At 27.3% G+C, this 17,088-nt stretch overlaps 1 protein-coding gene across 1 annotated transcript; it reads left to right on the top strand.

Annotated features, from left to right (window-relative positions):
• Positions 1-12,767: 12,767 nt before the first annotated feature.
• LOC132921634 (facilitated trehalose transporter Tret1-like) lies at positions 12,768-14,665 on the top strand. Its single transcript, XM_060984768.1, has 4 exons — positions 12,768-13,173; positions 13,312-13,536; positions 13,653-13,901; positions 14,125-14,665. Exons 1-4 carry the CDS (start codon positions 12,895-12,897, stop codon positions 14,371-14,373), a joined length of 1,002 nt encoding a protein of 333 aa, XP_060840751.1. The 5' UTR covers positions 12,768-12,894; the 3' UTR covers positions 14,374-14,665.
• The last annotated feature ends 2,423 nt before the right edge of the window (positions 14,666-17,088 follow it).

Here is a 17,088-nt window from a genome sequence, read left to right as displayed (position 1 = left end):
TTATTGGTTCAATGAATATTTAGTGATTGTTTTTATAATCTGTTATGGGTCTATCGAACTATTTGAACTGTTACATCTATATGAGGTTTCAAACATAAAATAACCAAACTATATATACCTAATATATTTTAATAATTACTTTAATAACTTTAAATTAAATCAGTCAATAAATTGTTGTATGTTACACACACACACACACACACACTATTCAACATATTCTATTGACTATAAAAATTTATGAATATGATAAATTTATTTAAAAATAAAAATCAACGTCAATAAACAACAGATCCAAGATTAATAATTTTGTAAATTTATCATTTATTAGGATAAAGATCAGTAATCTCAACCTTCGTCTAAGAATATACGATATTATAATATAACAACCGTTTAATACTACTTAATATTAAAACTATACCATACCCCCTTTATTTACTAATAATAAATTAAAAATATTACATTTACAAACGGCTGAAAAAAAAATAATATATAGTAATAAAGCATTTATCATGACATAATTATTTTTTCATAAGATCTATAATAGACTCTACAATTTCATTGATTATGTTAAATAATATATACATTTTTGCATATTGTGTACATTTAAAAAATTTAAAGCCAGGTAAAATTTTAATGAGTCAAAAACATTTTGTATGTTATTCACGATTAATTTTGTAACAACTTATTTGTTACATATTATTTTATATACAACAGCTACATTTGCTGAGTTTATAAAAATGTAATATATAACAGATTTAATATTTCTCCTATCATAAACAATATAATTTTAAAAAAAAAACAATCAAAAAATATTAAAATATCAATAATTGGTTTTAGTATCTAGATCTAATTTATAGCAAAATCTACAAACCGTTATATATGAATATCAATAAAATAAGAGTTTAAAAAAAGAATGATATACACAAAAAATTTTTACCAGCATCGCGTTTGTCAAAGTCTTCATTAAAACCTGAAAAATAGAAAATTCAATAAATGGTATTAGTTAAGTATGAATATCAATACAATAATAATTTTAAATTAGAAAACAAATTTATTAAAAAACAATAAATACCTATACCCTGAAACTCATCAAGATATTTTTGAAAATATAGCGGATCTGCAGTTATAATAAAAATTTGACTAACTATAATTGTAATAGTTATAAAATAATGTTTAAAAATATTCATTTTAGTTATTTGATATGTACGATGTACGAAGAATAAAAATTATGTGAATGTTAAATAATGAAATGATAATAACAATACTTCTCAATTTCTTTTATAATTGATTCATCGTCCCTAACTCACACTACAATAGTAAAGAATAAACAATTAACAAATAATATGTAACTATACAAATATACTATGACATCAGAAGTTATTCATTATTTGTCATCATCTATTTAAAGCAATATATAATATGAATCATAAAATATATATAATTATTATATCATAATCTATGATATACTTTACCTATTAGTCACGATTTATATAAGTTATTATAATAACAGACTTTAAACTAAGCAATATTCAAAATTAGGCTAAGAAAAAAGATATTAACGAATAAATAGTAATACATTTAAGTACTATCTATAAATAGAATATTACAAATTTTCGATTTTTAAATAAAAAGTTTCGTCACAATAAAAAAAAAGTTTTAAATATGTAATAATTATAAATAAATAAATATATTTTTATTTATTACGTCTATTTGTAAACAGAATAATAGGAAAAACGAAGGTTAAACGACAACATCAAAGGAAAATATAGGTCTAAGAAATCCATTCAACCTATCAAAAATACACCAGCTCCTTAACATAATATCAATGAACGCATTATAAGTTATGAAAGTGATAACGATATTTAAAAATAATAATTTTGTTCCATAAAATAACATATGGCATTATGACGTTGTGTTACACTTTTCAAAGGTTGGGAGCCAAAAAGTTATATTTGAATAATTTTAAAACATAATACTTATATAAAATACAAATACATATATTATAGGATGATTCATATTTATTTTTATACTATGATATATCAACTATCAAGTGATTATTCTATTGCAAACTACTCATTATTTCAAAAAGTATTCATGTTTTTGAAAATATATTTTTACGTAGTTTCTAGTTGTTAACCGTTCTAATTTCACATATTCTAAAGCAGAATATTATTTCATTATTATAATTTTTTTTTTTATTAAATAAGTAAAATCCATAAGCATAACATTAATGGCCATTGGGAAAACAGTATATTAGTAAAATTAGTAGAATACCATGATTGTTATACACACTATGTTCTATACATTTTATGATTTTCAGTAATTTTATCTTGGTAGGTTGGTACTTTGGTAATTAAAACATGTACTTTTAAAAAACAATAGTTGGCATTGTATTTTAAGTTCCCAATTAATAGTAATTCTTCTTTTATTTGGAATAAATAGAAAAAAACTACTATAAATGAAAAAAATATAGAACTATCTAAAGAAGAAATTTATTTTTTTACGAAATCGAGTAAAATTATGACATAATTTTCACACCAGACATCTGTGAGCGGGTTATTATCAATTTCATCGAGCGAGTTAACACATGCCGACTCAGTGGAGGTGGTTATATGCCAGATATTGTTTTCCACCATTAAATCGGAGATGTTACTGAATGTAAATGTATAAAAATAAATACATTTTGATTGATAAATAACTGTGTTATTAATTTTTTTAAAGTTGCGCACTTTATGGAATTATATAGACTTATATTATGCATTACTATTTATACATTTATATCTGTTTACTTAACCAGTTCAGGTGGTAAACAGTAAAATTATACTACCGTTTATTATATTATTATTTATTATGCTTTATATATTTATTATTATTAATACCTTAATGTATTATTATAACTATTCTGAGATTTCAAAGCACGTAGCACTAACTTGAAACAATAGGTAGTAAAAATAAATTCCGGATATAATATATAATATTCGATACTTTTTAATTATGAGAAATAAACAATTTATGAAGACCTTGTATTAAAATTTTAAGCTTACCCAGCGAATAAATAATTGAGAATTTAATGTAATTCATTTTTATTTTTATTCAAAGTAAAATTTCCGATGTAATTGAACCTGTAGTTGTGATACCCTTTTTCTTAGGTGCTGATAATCAACCACCGTGTTCGTCAAGGGAAACAATTAGCTAAACTTTAAATTTTTACGTATTATTTATTATTTAAGTAGATTATATGCATAAGCGCAATTAAGGGGGACTTTGATGGAGCTTAACTTCAGAAGCATTAAAATATATATATGTGTCTAGTCTACTGTCTATATATTTGATTATAATTTTATAATTATTAATATTTTCTAAAAAGCAATTAGATTTTAATTTGTATTGATGAATGTTAATGTTTAAATACATTGACTGCACAGTTATATGCAAAATTAATTTGTTTTTTTTTTAAAAGAAGTTTAATTTGTATATTGTATTTAGTTTTTAAGGAATTTATAGTTAGTATCTAACAAAATTTTCATATGTGATACTATTACTCAAAAAATTATTATAACCCAATGACATAAGTTCAAGTGGACCATATGACATTTATTATTATTCTAAAAAATTCGAAATAGGCTGTCTACCTAATATTTAAATAATATAATTATATTATTAATTACACTTATTATTATAATAATTATTTTACTAAAACTGTTGATATATATATATATTATATATTTTATAAGCATTAAATATAATATATACTACTATTATACCTATTTCTTAACTGGTATACCGGGGTCCAAGAATAACCCAGTAAAATTATTTTTTGCTGTTGACAAATAATAACGCTAAAACTTGTATACTAATTGGCTTATATTATTTTATTTTAAACTATAAAAAATACATTATCGTCAATATAACGGAAATTGCTGTTAATTCAATACCATTTTACCGTTGTTAAATTAAAAAATAATACGAAATATTGATAATATTCCATTAACATTAAGATGTTTTCTTTAAAACTAATACTATTTTAGGAAACTTGAATTATGATATCCAATAACATTGATTATAGGAAAATTAGGATTGATTGTAATGTATTTAATGTAATAAGCTATTGATTTCAAACCATTTTATTAACAATTTATTAATTAAGTACTATTTTTCATTATTTCACCATTATAATTATGAGTAAAAATTAAGATATCTTTCATCGTTTCCAAGTTAGTTGTAAATAAAATAAAATATCTTTTTTCTTTATTTTAAAGAAATCTGAATAATGAAATCAATGGATTTACTAAAATTTGATTGGATATTTTTATTCTTAAATTAAAGAAAATATCTTTGAATTGTTTATGTTATCTTTGAAATGATGAAATTTGCCATATATTAAAGAAAACAATATTTATATAATATTTTTAGTAAATCAATCGATTGAAATCATAGAAATTAAAACTGTATTTTCTCTGAGTGTGTAATTAATAAATTAAATAAATTGTAATGAATTCCTTACAGTTGCTTTTAACAATGATAATGAAATTACATCTTTACAAAAAAATAATAGAATTAAAGTTAGAGAAAAATGTGAAAATGGCCATTATATAATGATCATTAAGGCATCGCGATAGCGATGTCAGAATCGAAGTTTCCGGAAGGAAAAGGGTTTAAGAGTTAACACTTGGATAATTTATCATTTATATATACTACCAGTATACACAATTATCGATTTCATATACTCCTGAGCTCGGAAAATATCTTCAGTAACTTTTTGTAAACGTGAGCTAAAAATGGGACAACATGCTGTGGTCAATAAAATTTGAGTAATTATCTACGTGAAATATGTGTATAGAAGTTAGAAAATAATCAAAATAAAGAAATTATTGGTTCCGGCCTTTTTGTCGAAATAGACGAGTTTATTTGTGCGTAGAAAAAATGATGCTGAACGTATTCTGCCACAGCAATGGATTTTCAGTGGAATATATCGGGAAACCAAAGGGTGTTATATTAATTTATTACAATATAAGTGTACCTTGCAGATCGAACGGAGAAAACCTGTTCACCTATAAATAATAAAAAAAATATAAAAGACCAAGCTCAATAATTTAAAATGTTGTCAGATTGTTGAAAAGCTTACAATTATTTGCAGCGAGCAGAATTCCAACATAATATTGTTAACCATACCTAAAATTTTGTAGATCCGAACTCAGAGACTCAGACCTAAAACATGGAGAAGTCGTAGGGCTCTGCTAAATGGGGAAATAAAAAATGTCATGAAACTAAAAAAAAATTTCTGGAATCGTATTTGTCAGAATTTATGCGGAGAGCACGTCTCAGGGATCCTATTATGCATTTTAAACATTTAAACTATCTTAAATTACATTTTATTATTAATAATATATATAATTTATTTATTTATTATATTTTTTATTTTATGTATGGAGGGGGGGGGGGCGATAACAAACAAGAAGCTACCTACCAAAAATATTAAGTTTACCTTAGTATATATATCTTATATCTGTGTTTAAATCGTATTTAAGTAGTGGCTAAGGTGTATTTTCAATACAATCATATTTCAGTGTAATTATAATATAAAAAGATATACATCTTTTTTTTTCTAGATAAAAAATTATTTATACAAGCGCATCACACTATATTCACACTGTACAGTGTAATCCAATGATAATATGTTCAAACCTAACCTACTGCGTATTAATAGTTGTAAATTAAACTACAATATTAAATCAACATTAAGTAATATACATAGGCAGTTCAATAGTTGTTATTAGACCATTAGAACATTTTCCTGAAGTCCTACCAGTATTGTTCTCCGTAAAAAATTAAATATAATTTAATTATTTTTATTCAATTGTAACACATTTAATACAGCGATAAACTCAACACCTATTGGCTATTATTATACCACAGCCCACGGAGTAGTGCTTATTTGCCCTACTTTAAGATTCCGTATAGCGCAATAAACGTACCGATTTTAAAATGATGTTTGTGTTTATTTTAATTGGTGAGGTGTACACAGCAGTCGGTCGATAAAATGCTCCGATTTTAAACGTTGAGAATACTCATTACCTAATGGTAATAAAGTATCGAATTTACACAGGGACACGACACACATGTAGAAAACGTGTGTACCTAAGTGTTCTAAGTATACTAGAGTGTTGTGTGTTTAGTGTTGTCACTGTTGTATGTGAAAACTAAAATAATCATTTAATATTCAACTTAATATTGTTTATTGAATTATTACACCCAAAAAATCGATCGGTTATATTTTTTTTTTAAGAAAAAGAATATAAAAAGTAAATAATAATTGAATAGATACCTGTGACTCACACAGCCTGTGAGTAAATTGTGCAATCGGCGATCATACATATTTTGGCGTTTTGTTTAAGAAATAAAAAAAGCATAGAAAACTAATAAGAAAAGTCAAAACTCAAAAGTAGCATTTTACTAATATACTGTGTCTGCATAGTCGCATAGAAACTGACGCCATAGACCATAGTCACCCGTCGACCATCGTCGTGTCATCCCCTTATCTATGTTTATTTTACTTACGATGCACCCGTCGATGTTCAACGACGGTGGATAATGTAATATGATTTATGAATAAATACAGTACGATCAGGGGCGTATTTAGGCACAGGCCCTATAGGCCCGGGTCTAGAGCGGCAACATTTGGAGGGCGGCAAATTTTAACGATATTTTTTTACAAAATTACAATAAGTATTTTTCATTTGATGAAATCAAACTTATAACTAATTTTTTGTTCGCACAAAATTAAACATCTATCTACATGTACCTACTATATTTATACAAATTTGCCGAGGAAAAAAGTAGAAGAAAAAATTTAAAGTTTTAATATTTGTAATTTAATGTTCATTAATAATGTATATTTTTTAATATAATAAATTGAGTACGATATTAAAAATTAAATATAAATTTGATATTATAAATAATTAAATATGAAAATATTAAGTTTATAAAAATTATTTTTATATTCAGGACCTAGTACAATCCAAGTAATCCAACACTATAGAAATCATTTTTAAAATTTAATTTAATAACTAGGTTTCGGGACTTCTTGCATTTGCATGTTTTTTGTAGAATGAGTCATAGATTATTCTAGGTGAGTTATAAATTTGTTTTATGAAATGGCAAAACTATTAACTAAATACTAAATTTAAATTTGCATATTTGTACATATTTTTAAGTTTTAACTTTTTAACTTTGTATGTACGTACAATTGTCGGGAATAATTATTATATTATTTATATATAATTTATTTTTTTAAATAAATTAAGGTCGTATAATCTGTCGTATCTGACTCGTAAGTCTGTTTACGATAGTTTCTTTGTCGCTTAAGAATAAACCTTTTCATCGACAATATCAACATTTGTATAGTTGTAGTAAAACATAATCAAATCTAGATTCTAAATTGTACGACGAAATGAAAAGCAGTACGTGTTCGTTTGTTAACCATGGTTATGTACCAACTTAATTTTTAAATTTTTAAATTTATAATATGCTTTATGCGTTTTCAAAACAAAATAAAATAATATTAGCAGCCTATTTTTAAGTATATTTTGATAATGTCAAGTACAAGTCCCGAACCATAGTGTGAATAAATAAATAAAAATGTACAATTTTTAATTTTTTGAATTTATTTTTGGAATTGTAACTAATATATTTATTTCATAATTAATTTTTTTTCATATTTCAATTTTATAAATATGTATGACAAATAAAATAATATACTATATAGTAAACTTTATGGTCTTTAGTGTTGGTCGTAGATTTTTATTGTAACTTGAACATCTAACGAGTTATAAACAAAATTAGTGAAAAAGGTGCGTGACCCTATTAAGAAGGGTGGAGGGGCTAATACAAGGGGCAGGTGTCTGGACATTTAGTATGTTTATAAGTAAGGTACTTATAACCTAAATGTGTACTAAAATTCATCTTTCTACGATATTTTTTAAAGAATATTGTAATGTATTTCTGATTCTTCTATTTTGTAATAGTCAACAAATTGTTTAATTATATCGTCACCAACGAATACATATACAAATTTAATAATATATTAATTTGTAAATAACGATTAAATTTAATTGTTGTGTAATAGATTTAAAAGAAAGTCCTAAAAAAATTTAAAAAAATTATAATAAGTAATTGATTCTAAAAATAAAGTATAAAAATAATACAAAACTCTAAGTAAATTACTTAAATACTATAGATACCTATTATAATATGGCTATAAAAACGAATTATTTTATATTAAAAAATTTGAAAAATACCTAAATTATACATTTTATTTACTAAAGTTAGTAAAGGATTCCTGTACTATATTAATTTGTACCAAATACTACAACATCAATCTTTTTCTTCTTCTTGGGTATTACCGGCCACTAGGACCATCCCATCGAACAACCAGTGGCGTAATTTCAATTTTTTTTTTTCAATGCGCATGGCGTATAGAGCGCAAACCACTATAAATTATTCAGGCCAATCAGTTTATAAAGTGTGCCAGATTACTACAATATTGGATTTTAAATACGCAAATGTATATCCTGCGCGGTCCAAATGACGCCACTGCGAACAACCAATCCTCCAGGTCTCTCTGTCCGCTGCTTTTGTTCTCCAATCTGCAGGGCCACACGTCTCTTTTTACTATATTATCTTTCCATCTTAAACGGAAACGCCCAAGAGGCCTCTTTCCTATTGGGTTCTCTGCCAATACCACGTGCGGTAGTCGGGTCTGACTACGCTACGCGTGACCAGCCCACTTTAGCCTCCGACTTTGGATTATATCCAATATGTTTGGCTTCTGAAAGAGATCATCTAGTTCTTTGTTTCTACAACATCAACACCTACATCATGAATAAGCAAGTGAAATAAAATATGTGTAGACATAAACAATATTTATGAGACTCACTCCCCCGTGATACGTGCAAGTTTATGTGTAAAGGCATGCTACTCATACTAGAATATAAACAAATTTTCAAAAAGCTTGAAAATATTCAATAATTTAATACATCAAATAAAATATAAAAACCAATTGAATAATACCTATATAACAGAAACATTTATTTGTGAAAAACATTTTACTACTACTATTTTCATAGACATACTAATAATATAATATTAATCATATACTTTTATTTTAACTTATTGCATGCAGTTGCAGTTATATAAGTTCGAACATAAACTATACAGAGTGCTTCAAACGACACTTATTATTATAATTAACATAATTTTAAGTCAATAAAAATCCACCCTTTATTATATTTTGAACAATAATGAAGTATAATATACGTTAATATAGTTAAATGGTAAATGTATATTTAATACTTTTAGAACAGAATATGTTATTAGACGTATTCTTTGTAATAATAATTACGCTGTACAGTAATAATGAACTGTGCGACAGAAACGAATATTATATGTATTTCAACACTATACATATTATATAGTTGTCAATAGCATGCAGCAGCCAGCAATAGATGTTTATAGTTTTTGTATATTTGTTCTAAATGTGTAAAAACAGCATATTTAATTTGAATATAACAGTCAAACTTAAAATAATACTACTATTTTATATATTAAAATAATAATATACAATTTCTTTATTTACTTACATATTTTTAACATTAAATAATAGGAGGGAGTCAATGGAAGGGCAATATCAAATGTTAGAGGAGTGTACTTGCCTACCCTGGCCCCCGTGTAGCGCCGCCCCTGACTATACTATCAATTATTAAATCGGTTTAGATTCATATCCGAAGTTTCCAATTAAGGCAATGTCAAATTATATAATATATACGTAGATATTTTGCACAATTTTGGTATTATTGGACGTGTTTCGTATTTAGTGTAGTATTGACAAAAATATCTCTTTTGCATTGTTGATTTTTGTAATTTTTTGTATAGGGTTTATAACATTTGGTATTTTATGCTGATTTTAGTGATTTTACAATTTGAGTTGATATAGATATCAAAGCATTACTAGTTATTATTAATAATATTAATAATATTATTAATATTATTTTATTATTAATATTATTATTATAGTTCATGTTTATATAATGTTTGTTCGTAACAAATTATCATTATGATGATGTATGATTGGTTTACCTAGTAAATCTATGCATTTTTATTTTTGCAATTTTATGAAAGAAATTTTATTGTGAAACGATATTGGTTGAATCCATTATTCTATAAATTGGGTATATTCCCACTATCATGACTTTTAAAATATAAAATTTGTTACATACCTAATCAAAACATATTCATTTCTTTACATTTATTTTATTTATTTGAATATTTCATGCAATTATGTTCCGTAAACTTATTTATTCATAAGATAATTGTAAATTTATTGTATGAAAACATATTGAATTATAATAACGTGTTATGTGCGTTGAAATGGGATGAATTTTAAATTAAGTAAAATAAATTATCATGTTTATTAAGACTTTTTTTTTAATTCTGGTGTGTATATGCATTAATCATTTGTAAATAATTTTAATATTTTATTTAATAGTTTAGTTACAGAAAATTTAACTATTAAAAATTAAGAATTTCTTTAAAAAGCTTTAAGATTTAGGCGTAACTGCCCTTTCACTAAAGCTTTTTCAAGACGTCCTTACAAGCGACACAACTTACAACAGCATTTTCATGATGGTTAAATGAGCCATCTTTTAAAGTACGTGTAAATTGAATATTGACTAATTATCAATAAACTAAGCTAGTCGAACCTACGGGATATATTTCAGTGAACGGTTTTCTTTGTTAATAAGTCAATGCTTTTATTCGATTATTTCGATACTCTAGTCTCGATAAATATAATTTTTTGTCATCGTATTTTTCATCCTCGAAAATCGCTTCTTCTATAATTCATATAACTATGATCCATAATGATACGATACTAAATAATAATATTTTAACAATAATCAAACGAAAATACTATGATTATTTTTTATAACGTCATTGTAATCGGCGTTTTATTATATTGTTATAAACTAATCACCATGGATAAATGTTTACTATAACAATTATTATTAAAATAAACAGACTTGATTTTGTGCTACCTTCATTCAGAGTTTTTGTAAAGGTTGTATTTATTATTCTATATTGTATACACATCAGTTATATACTAAAAAAATATGGATTCATCAACGAAACTTCGCGCTTTTACTGGTACGTTAAAATATATTTAAGAAATACAATCCTGCGCCCGCATATGCAGATATTTTTGTAAATCGCGTTATAATAAGTATACGTTTTCAGTATTATCAGTGGCGATGGCTATAGGTGTCATAATTCGACAAATGGAGTGGTCGTCTCTGATCCCGATTTCCGGTGGTGGCCTTTGGTGTTCGCTTTCGCCCATCGTGTTCGTAGCTGGTGCCGTGATTGGCGCATTGCTTTCGGGGCCTGTCTGGAGGCGTTTGGACAGCCGACTGGGCATGGCATTTTTCGATGCCGTCTTGGTCGGCGGTCTATGCATCGTTACTCTACCAGTAACACTCACGGAGTTGATGGTTGCTGGTAGATTATTGCTCGGAATCGGTTCAGGCGCAATGTCCGCTATTGTACCCGCATACGTTGGCGAGATTTCGCACCCAAAGTTCCGAGGTATTTTTTTTTTTAACAATTAACGCACATTCGTTTTTCATTAGTACTTAAAAAATTGTAACCATAAGTTCATAAAATAAAATATATAGTATATAATATAAACACTAATAAATAATATATGGTAACATATTATAATATGCTACCACATAATATTATGACGAGTAGTCTAGCCTGGTGAAAAAAAATCTTTTAGTATTGCAATAAAAATAAATCAGGTGCAGTTGAATAACAGTTTTTTCTATCGTTGTGATTTCAATTTTCATTTTAATTATCACCAAAGGCCCATTTTTTTTAAACTTTATATGAATTATAGTTTAATTATTAAATTCCAGTTGACAAAAAAAATTTTCCCAATTATTTAGTTTAAACAATAAGGGAACATTTCAGGAAGGAAATAGTGGCAATAGTGCAAATATCGCGACCAAAAAAATTCGTAACTATTTTATATTAATTTGAAGCTGATACAAAAAAACGATTACTAATTTACTTTCTCTGTTTCCATGGAAAAAATTATTATTTTAATTCGGTCTAATATTATAGATAATTTTATTATTTAGAAATATTAAACGATTCCTACCCTGGATGCGAGACAGTTTAACAGTTACAATGATCTATATGATTTATTTATGTTTTGACTTCTAAATATTTTATTATTTTTCACCCCGTGCTTAAATCATGAAAAATGTGATTATTTTTTTCATGTGCCACGGCGATAGTAAAATAGCGCCTTTAGAGAGGGAAAAATCGTGTCTATCTCTGTATATATCTGCACCAGATAAATCGTATTCAATTAGTATCCCTTTTCTTATGGACGGTTAGTGTCGTTAGTGATATATGAAATCTACAAGTTAGGTCGTGTTCACAGCTACGTCATCTGTCGCGTCGTGTCGTGTTCAAAAGTTGAGCTCGGCCAACTTACGGTAAATAATGGTTAGTGACTGATACCACGATTACAATGGTCAATCTGCAGATTACGAAATAATAAGAAACACGACTCGACAAAATGACGTAGCCGTGAACTCTATATTTTCAGTATACCACAGATAAAATAAATATCTAATAGGTAACCTTTTACGATATGTGACGGTAAAGTCATGAACCTCAGTATTTCAAAAACAATGATGCCCAGCTATAGTCGTGTGTACCTATTACTGCTTATAATGCATTTTTGCTTTTCTTTTGCGGAAAACATCGATCGACTGTCGTTTGAGATTTCTATCACTTACAAACAATATTTTTTTTTTTTTCGTAGGCAAAATGGGTATGCTGTTCCCCGCGATCGTGGCAATGGGCGTCGTGATATCCGACGTGTTTGGCCCATTTGAACAGTATGATAATCGCCGACCTTTCAGCATACCGTTCAACGTGTATTGCTGCTTGTTCGTTGTGTTACACGCGATCGGATTGTGTTTCGTACCTAAACCGCCGTACTCAACACCGAACAATTTTTTCGAACCAAACCATAGCAACGACGAATGTCTGAGTACTATAAATTTGTTGGACGAACCCTACAGGATGGACGTATTGCACCCAATGGTACTTATATTATATTTACATAATATATGATAATATAAACAGAAGAAAGAGAGATAATTACATGCGATTTCGTGTAAGAGAGATTTATAATTATAATACAAAATACGTATGGTTGTGTGTGTGTGTTTTTTTAAATAGTTTAATTCCGATTACCGGAACATATATCGACGAAGCTCATGGCAGATATTGGAAGCATTTAGTCACCGTGCGGATCGCAAAGCACTGCTGATCGCCGTTGGATGTATGTTTTTCCACCAAATGTCTGGAATGAATGTAATAATATCGTACATGTTTTCTGTAATGAAAATGGCTGATATTGATGTCGACCCTAAAACGATATACATCACATTAGGACTCGTTCAAGTTAGTTACAAATTTGTATTTTACGTCAGAATTTGATTCTTACATTTCAGCTCACGCCTGAAACATAGGTATCAGGTATAATATACTTAAACATTAAATCGAATAATATATTTTAGGTCATTACGATGCATGTCGCAATAATTATCATAGACAGCAAAGGTCGTCGTATGTTATTAATATATTCGGCAGTGATTATGTGTCTATGTTTGGTTGGTTTGGCGTTCTGCATCATTATTAAAATGCAACTAAATGCTACTACGTTCAGTGATATATCGATGGTTCTCGTTATGTTTTTCATTGTGGCGTATTCTTTAGGATTTGGACCTGTCCCTTGGGTTATATTGGGAGAAATATTTTCGACCAAAGTACGTATATAAATTACCTCAATATAATACCTATTATATTATTATTATTTATATAATGAATACTTCTACACGCGTAAAGCGAATAATATCTCATAACATATAATATATATTATCTTCTCAAAATATATAAATTAATATTTTCAATAATAATATCTAAGAGAACCAATTATATACACAACTATAATTTATAGTAAAATATATGAATATTATGGTTATTTTTTAGGTAAAGTCGTACGGAATAAGCTTTACATCAGCTATAAACTGGCTACTAGTCTTAGCAAATGCTTACTTTCCATACGAAATGAACCAGTTTTTCGACATCGAATATTTATTTTTGTTTCACTTTGTGTTATGCGTTTCTGGTGCATTATTTGTGTGGTGGTTTGTACCAGAAACAAAAAAATTCAGCTTAATAGATGTCCAGAGGCAATTAGACATCGATAATGAACATATATATTACATACCAGTATAATAATATAATATGTCAACTCCGTGTGGCGTTGCCTCACCTGCATGTGACGATATGTCACAAGAAAAATGGCTATTTCTTTGTATTGTGATATTGTTGACCTTTATTATTTGTTTTTCATTATATGCTTTATTTATTCATACCTATATTACTTAACCATTGGATTGTGTCATCCGACCTACTTATTATGGTAAATCAATTTTTTTAGTAACAAATAAATAACTATTTTATTACTTACTTAGGTAATAAAAGTATTTATTAAGCTCTTTTTTTAATTTGACATATTTTACCTGTATTCAATTGTATAGCCAGTTTTAGGAACTTCCAATTATTAATAATTTATAATCAATAAGGCTGTGATTTAATCAACTCACATGACTTTTTGTGAAGTACCTACCTATATTATATTTCTTCATTGAAGCAATGTTTAGTCAACATTCATTAAACCGTGACTTTAACAGATTGATATTATTAATTAATCTCTTTATGCATCGCTGCAGACCTGCAGTCACCTATTGAAATTAGGAATTAGGATTGAAGGGAAATTCCTTTTGTAGTTTTGTGTATGTTTTTTTTATCCAAATTTTAAATCTGAGTGAGTCCCAGGTATATTAATAAAACTAACTAAATAACTGCTAAATATACCGACAATAAATTAATTTAAGATTTTAAGCATATCATTATTAATGCTGATATTCTTTAAAATAATATATGTTTTTGTCTAATAATATTTTTCATATTTTAAACAACGAGTTTAGCTAATCATATAATTTTATTATTTAAATTTTTAATTAACCGATTATTTTGCCAATTTGTGCCAAACGTGACAGTAAAATGTTTGTTTTCTATATTTTGTAATTGTATTACGTAGGTAATAGTCATATAGATATATAAATATTTTAACAATTGGTTAGTTTGTCAATCAAACGATGTATGCTCTAATACTCAGGCATAGATAACGCTACTTTCCTATTTTGCCTAATACCATAAAATATGTACATAAACAGCTTTATGGTATTAAAAAAAAAATTATTAATTTTAAGGATAAACAATTTTATTTGGAAAATCAAGAAAAATAGGTGGGTAACCAGTAGCGTGTCCAGCACAAAATAATTGGGTAGGCTCGTTTTGTTCTATAGTGTGTAGAAGCGTATTTACAGTTTTGGCGTCGTGGATGCAAAAATATATTGGCGTCCTATTTTCCCTTAAAAAAAAACTTAATCCTACAAATTTAACTTCTAGCGCGGCGCCCCTTTAAGAGGCTTATGTACAATTTGGTGGCCAAGGCGATTGCCTACCTTGCCCCTCCCTAAAAATGTCTCTGAGTATGTGTGTGTTTATAACTTTTAGGGAAGATTGGTCATATCACATGGGACATGGTTATAATAATAATATTCAATAATAAATATGAACAATACAATTTTTATTTGTTATGACAAAAACCAAACAGTCAAATAAAAATTGGGCAGACCCGGGTCTAGTCGGCCTACCCTGTAAGGCTGTAAACACGCCACTGTGGGTAACACCTTCTTGTACAGTAGGTATCGAGGAGAGGATTTCTATAATGAATGTAGATATTCGATTTGAATAAATTCAATAATATATCATTGTACATGGAAAACGAATTTGAGCGGAGGAGCCTATATCACTATTCACTAAGTATGTTTCATGTTATATTCTTTTATATTGCTAGCAGGTAAATTTATTTTTTTTACTAAATAATACAGTATAGATTGAATAATTTTTACCGAAAACATTGCATTTGAAAATATTATTGCAATATGTATAATAAATTAATAAAATATAATATTATAGTAAAAATTCCCCCCCCCCCCCACGAATAATGTTGAATTATAACAAAATTAATGTTGTTATTCATAATTTAAATATTCCAGTATGATCTTTTTATGAGGAACTTTGAATTCAATTGTTAATAGCCTTATTATAGGTATAGGTACCTACTGCCTAGTATAAGGCTATACAACTTCATAAATTGCTCGTTAACTTTTGTCATAGGTTGTTTTAACGTATGATTGATATAGTTTTTGCTCAAACAGAATAATAAAAAAAAATGTCTTATGTTTTTTTTTTAAATATAATACTGCAACATATATGAATATTAAAACAATGACATAGCCAGGATTTTTTCGGGGATGGATGATAAATTTTTGTAAAGTACAATTTAAGATATTGATTCTATGGAAAATTGTATAATCTTTAATTTTGGTTATAGGTATTGATATTGTTACTTGAATAGCTGACGAGTTATAAGCAAAACTAGTGGAAGAGGTACGCCACCCTTTTAAGAGGGGTGGGGGCTACGCACAATGGTTGGGTGTCAGGACTTTTAGTATGTTTATAATTGAGATACATAAATTATTTATATACCAAAATTCTACTATCGGGAATTTAGTTCTGAACTTTATGCTAAACTAATTGACTGGACTATTAATAATAGTGACTATATGTCCAATAATAGTATTCATTAATAAAAATATTCTTTTCACTGCAGAATTAGATCCAGACAGTGAAAATGTAAATTCTACAACTTTTATGAACATAGTATGTTCTAGTGTCACAGACCACATTTAGCTGTTAAAATATAATGACAAACCCAAAAGCTGTAGCTATATTTAATCAAATTCGTTTTCATATAATCTCAGCCTTGAGCAGTTTCCAATTTCAGTTGGGGTATACAAACAAATTGAAATTAGCAGA

This window comes from Rhopalosiphum padi, chromosome 2, assembly GCF_020882245.1.
Source record: "Rhopalosiphum padi isolate XX-2018 chromosome 2, ASM2088224v1, whole genome shotgun sequence".
In the NCBI taxonomy this organism is placed as follows: Eukaryota; Metazoa; Arthropoda; class Insecta; order Hemiptera; family Aphididae; genus Rhopalosiphum; species Rhopalosiphum padi.
Note: the sequence above shows the minus strand (reverse complement) of the source record. Positions and strands in the feature narration are given on the sequence as shown.

Coding starts and splice junctions, on each gene's coding strand:
- LOC132921634 (XM_060984768.1), top strand. CDS start 12,895: ATGGGTATGCTGTTCCCCGCGATCGTGGCAATGGGCGTCGTGATATCC. Junction 13,537..13,652: donor TCACATTAGGACTCGTTCAA/GTTAGTTACAAA, acceptor AATATATTTTAG/GTCATTACGATGCATGTCGC. Junction 13,902..14,124: donor GAGAAATATTTTCGACCAAA/GTACGTATATAA, acceptor GTTATTTTTTAG/GTAAAGTCGTACGGAATAAG.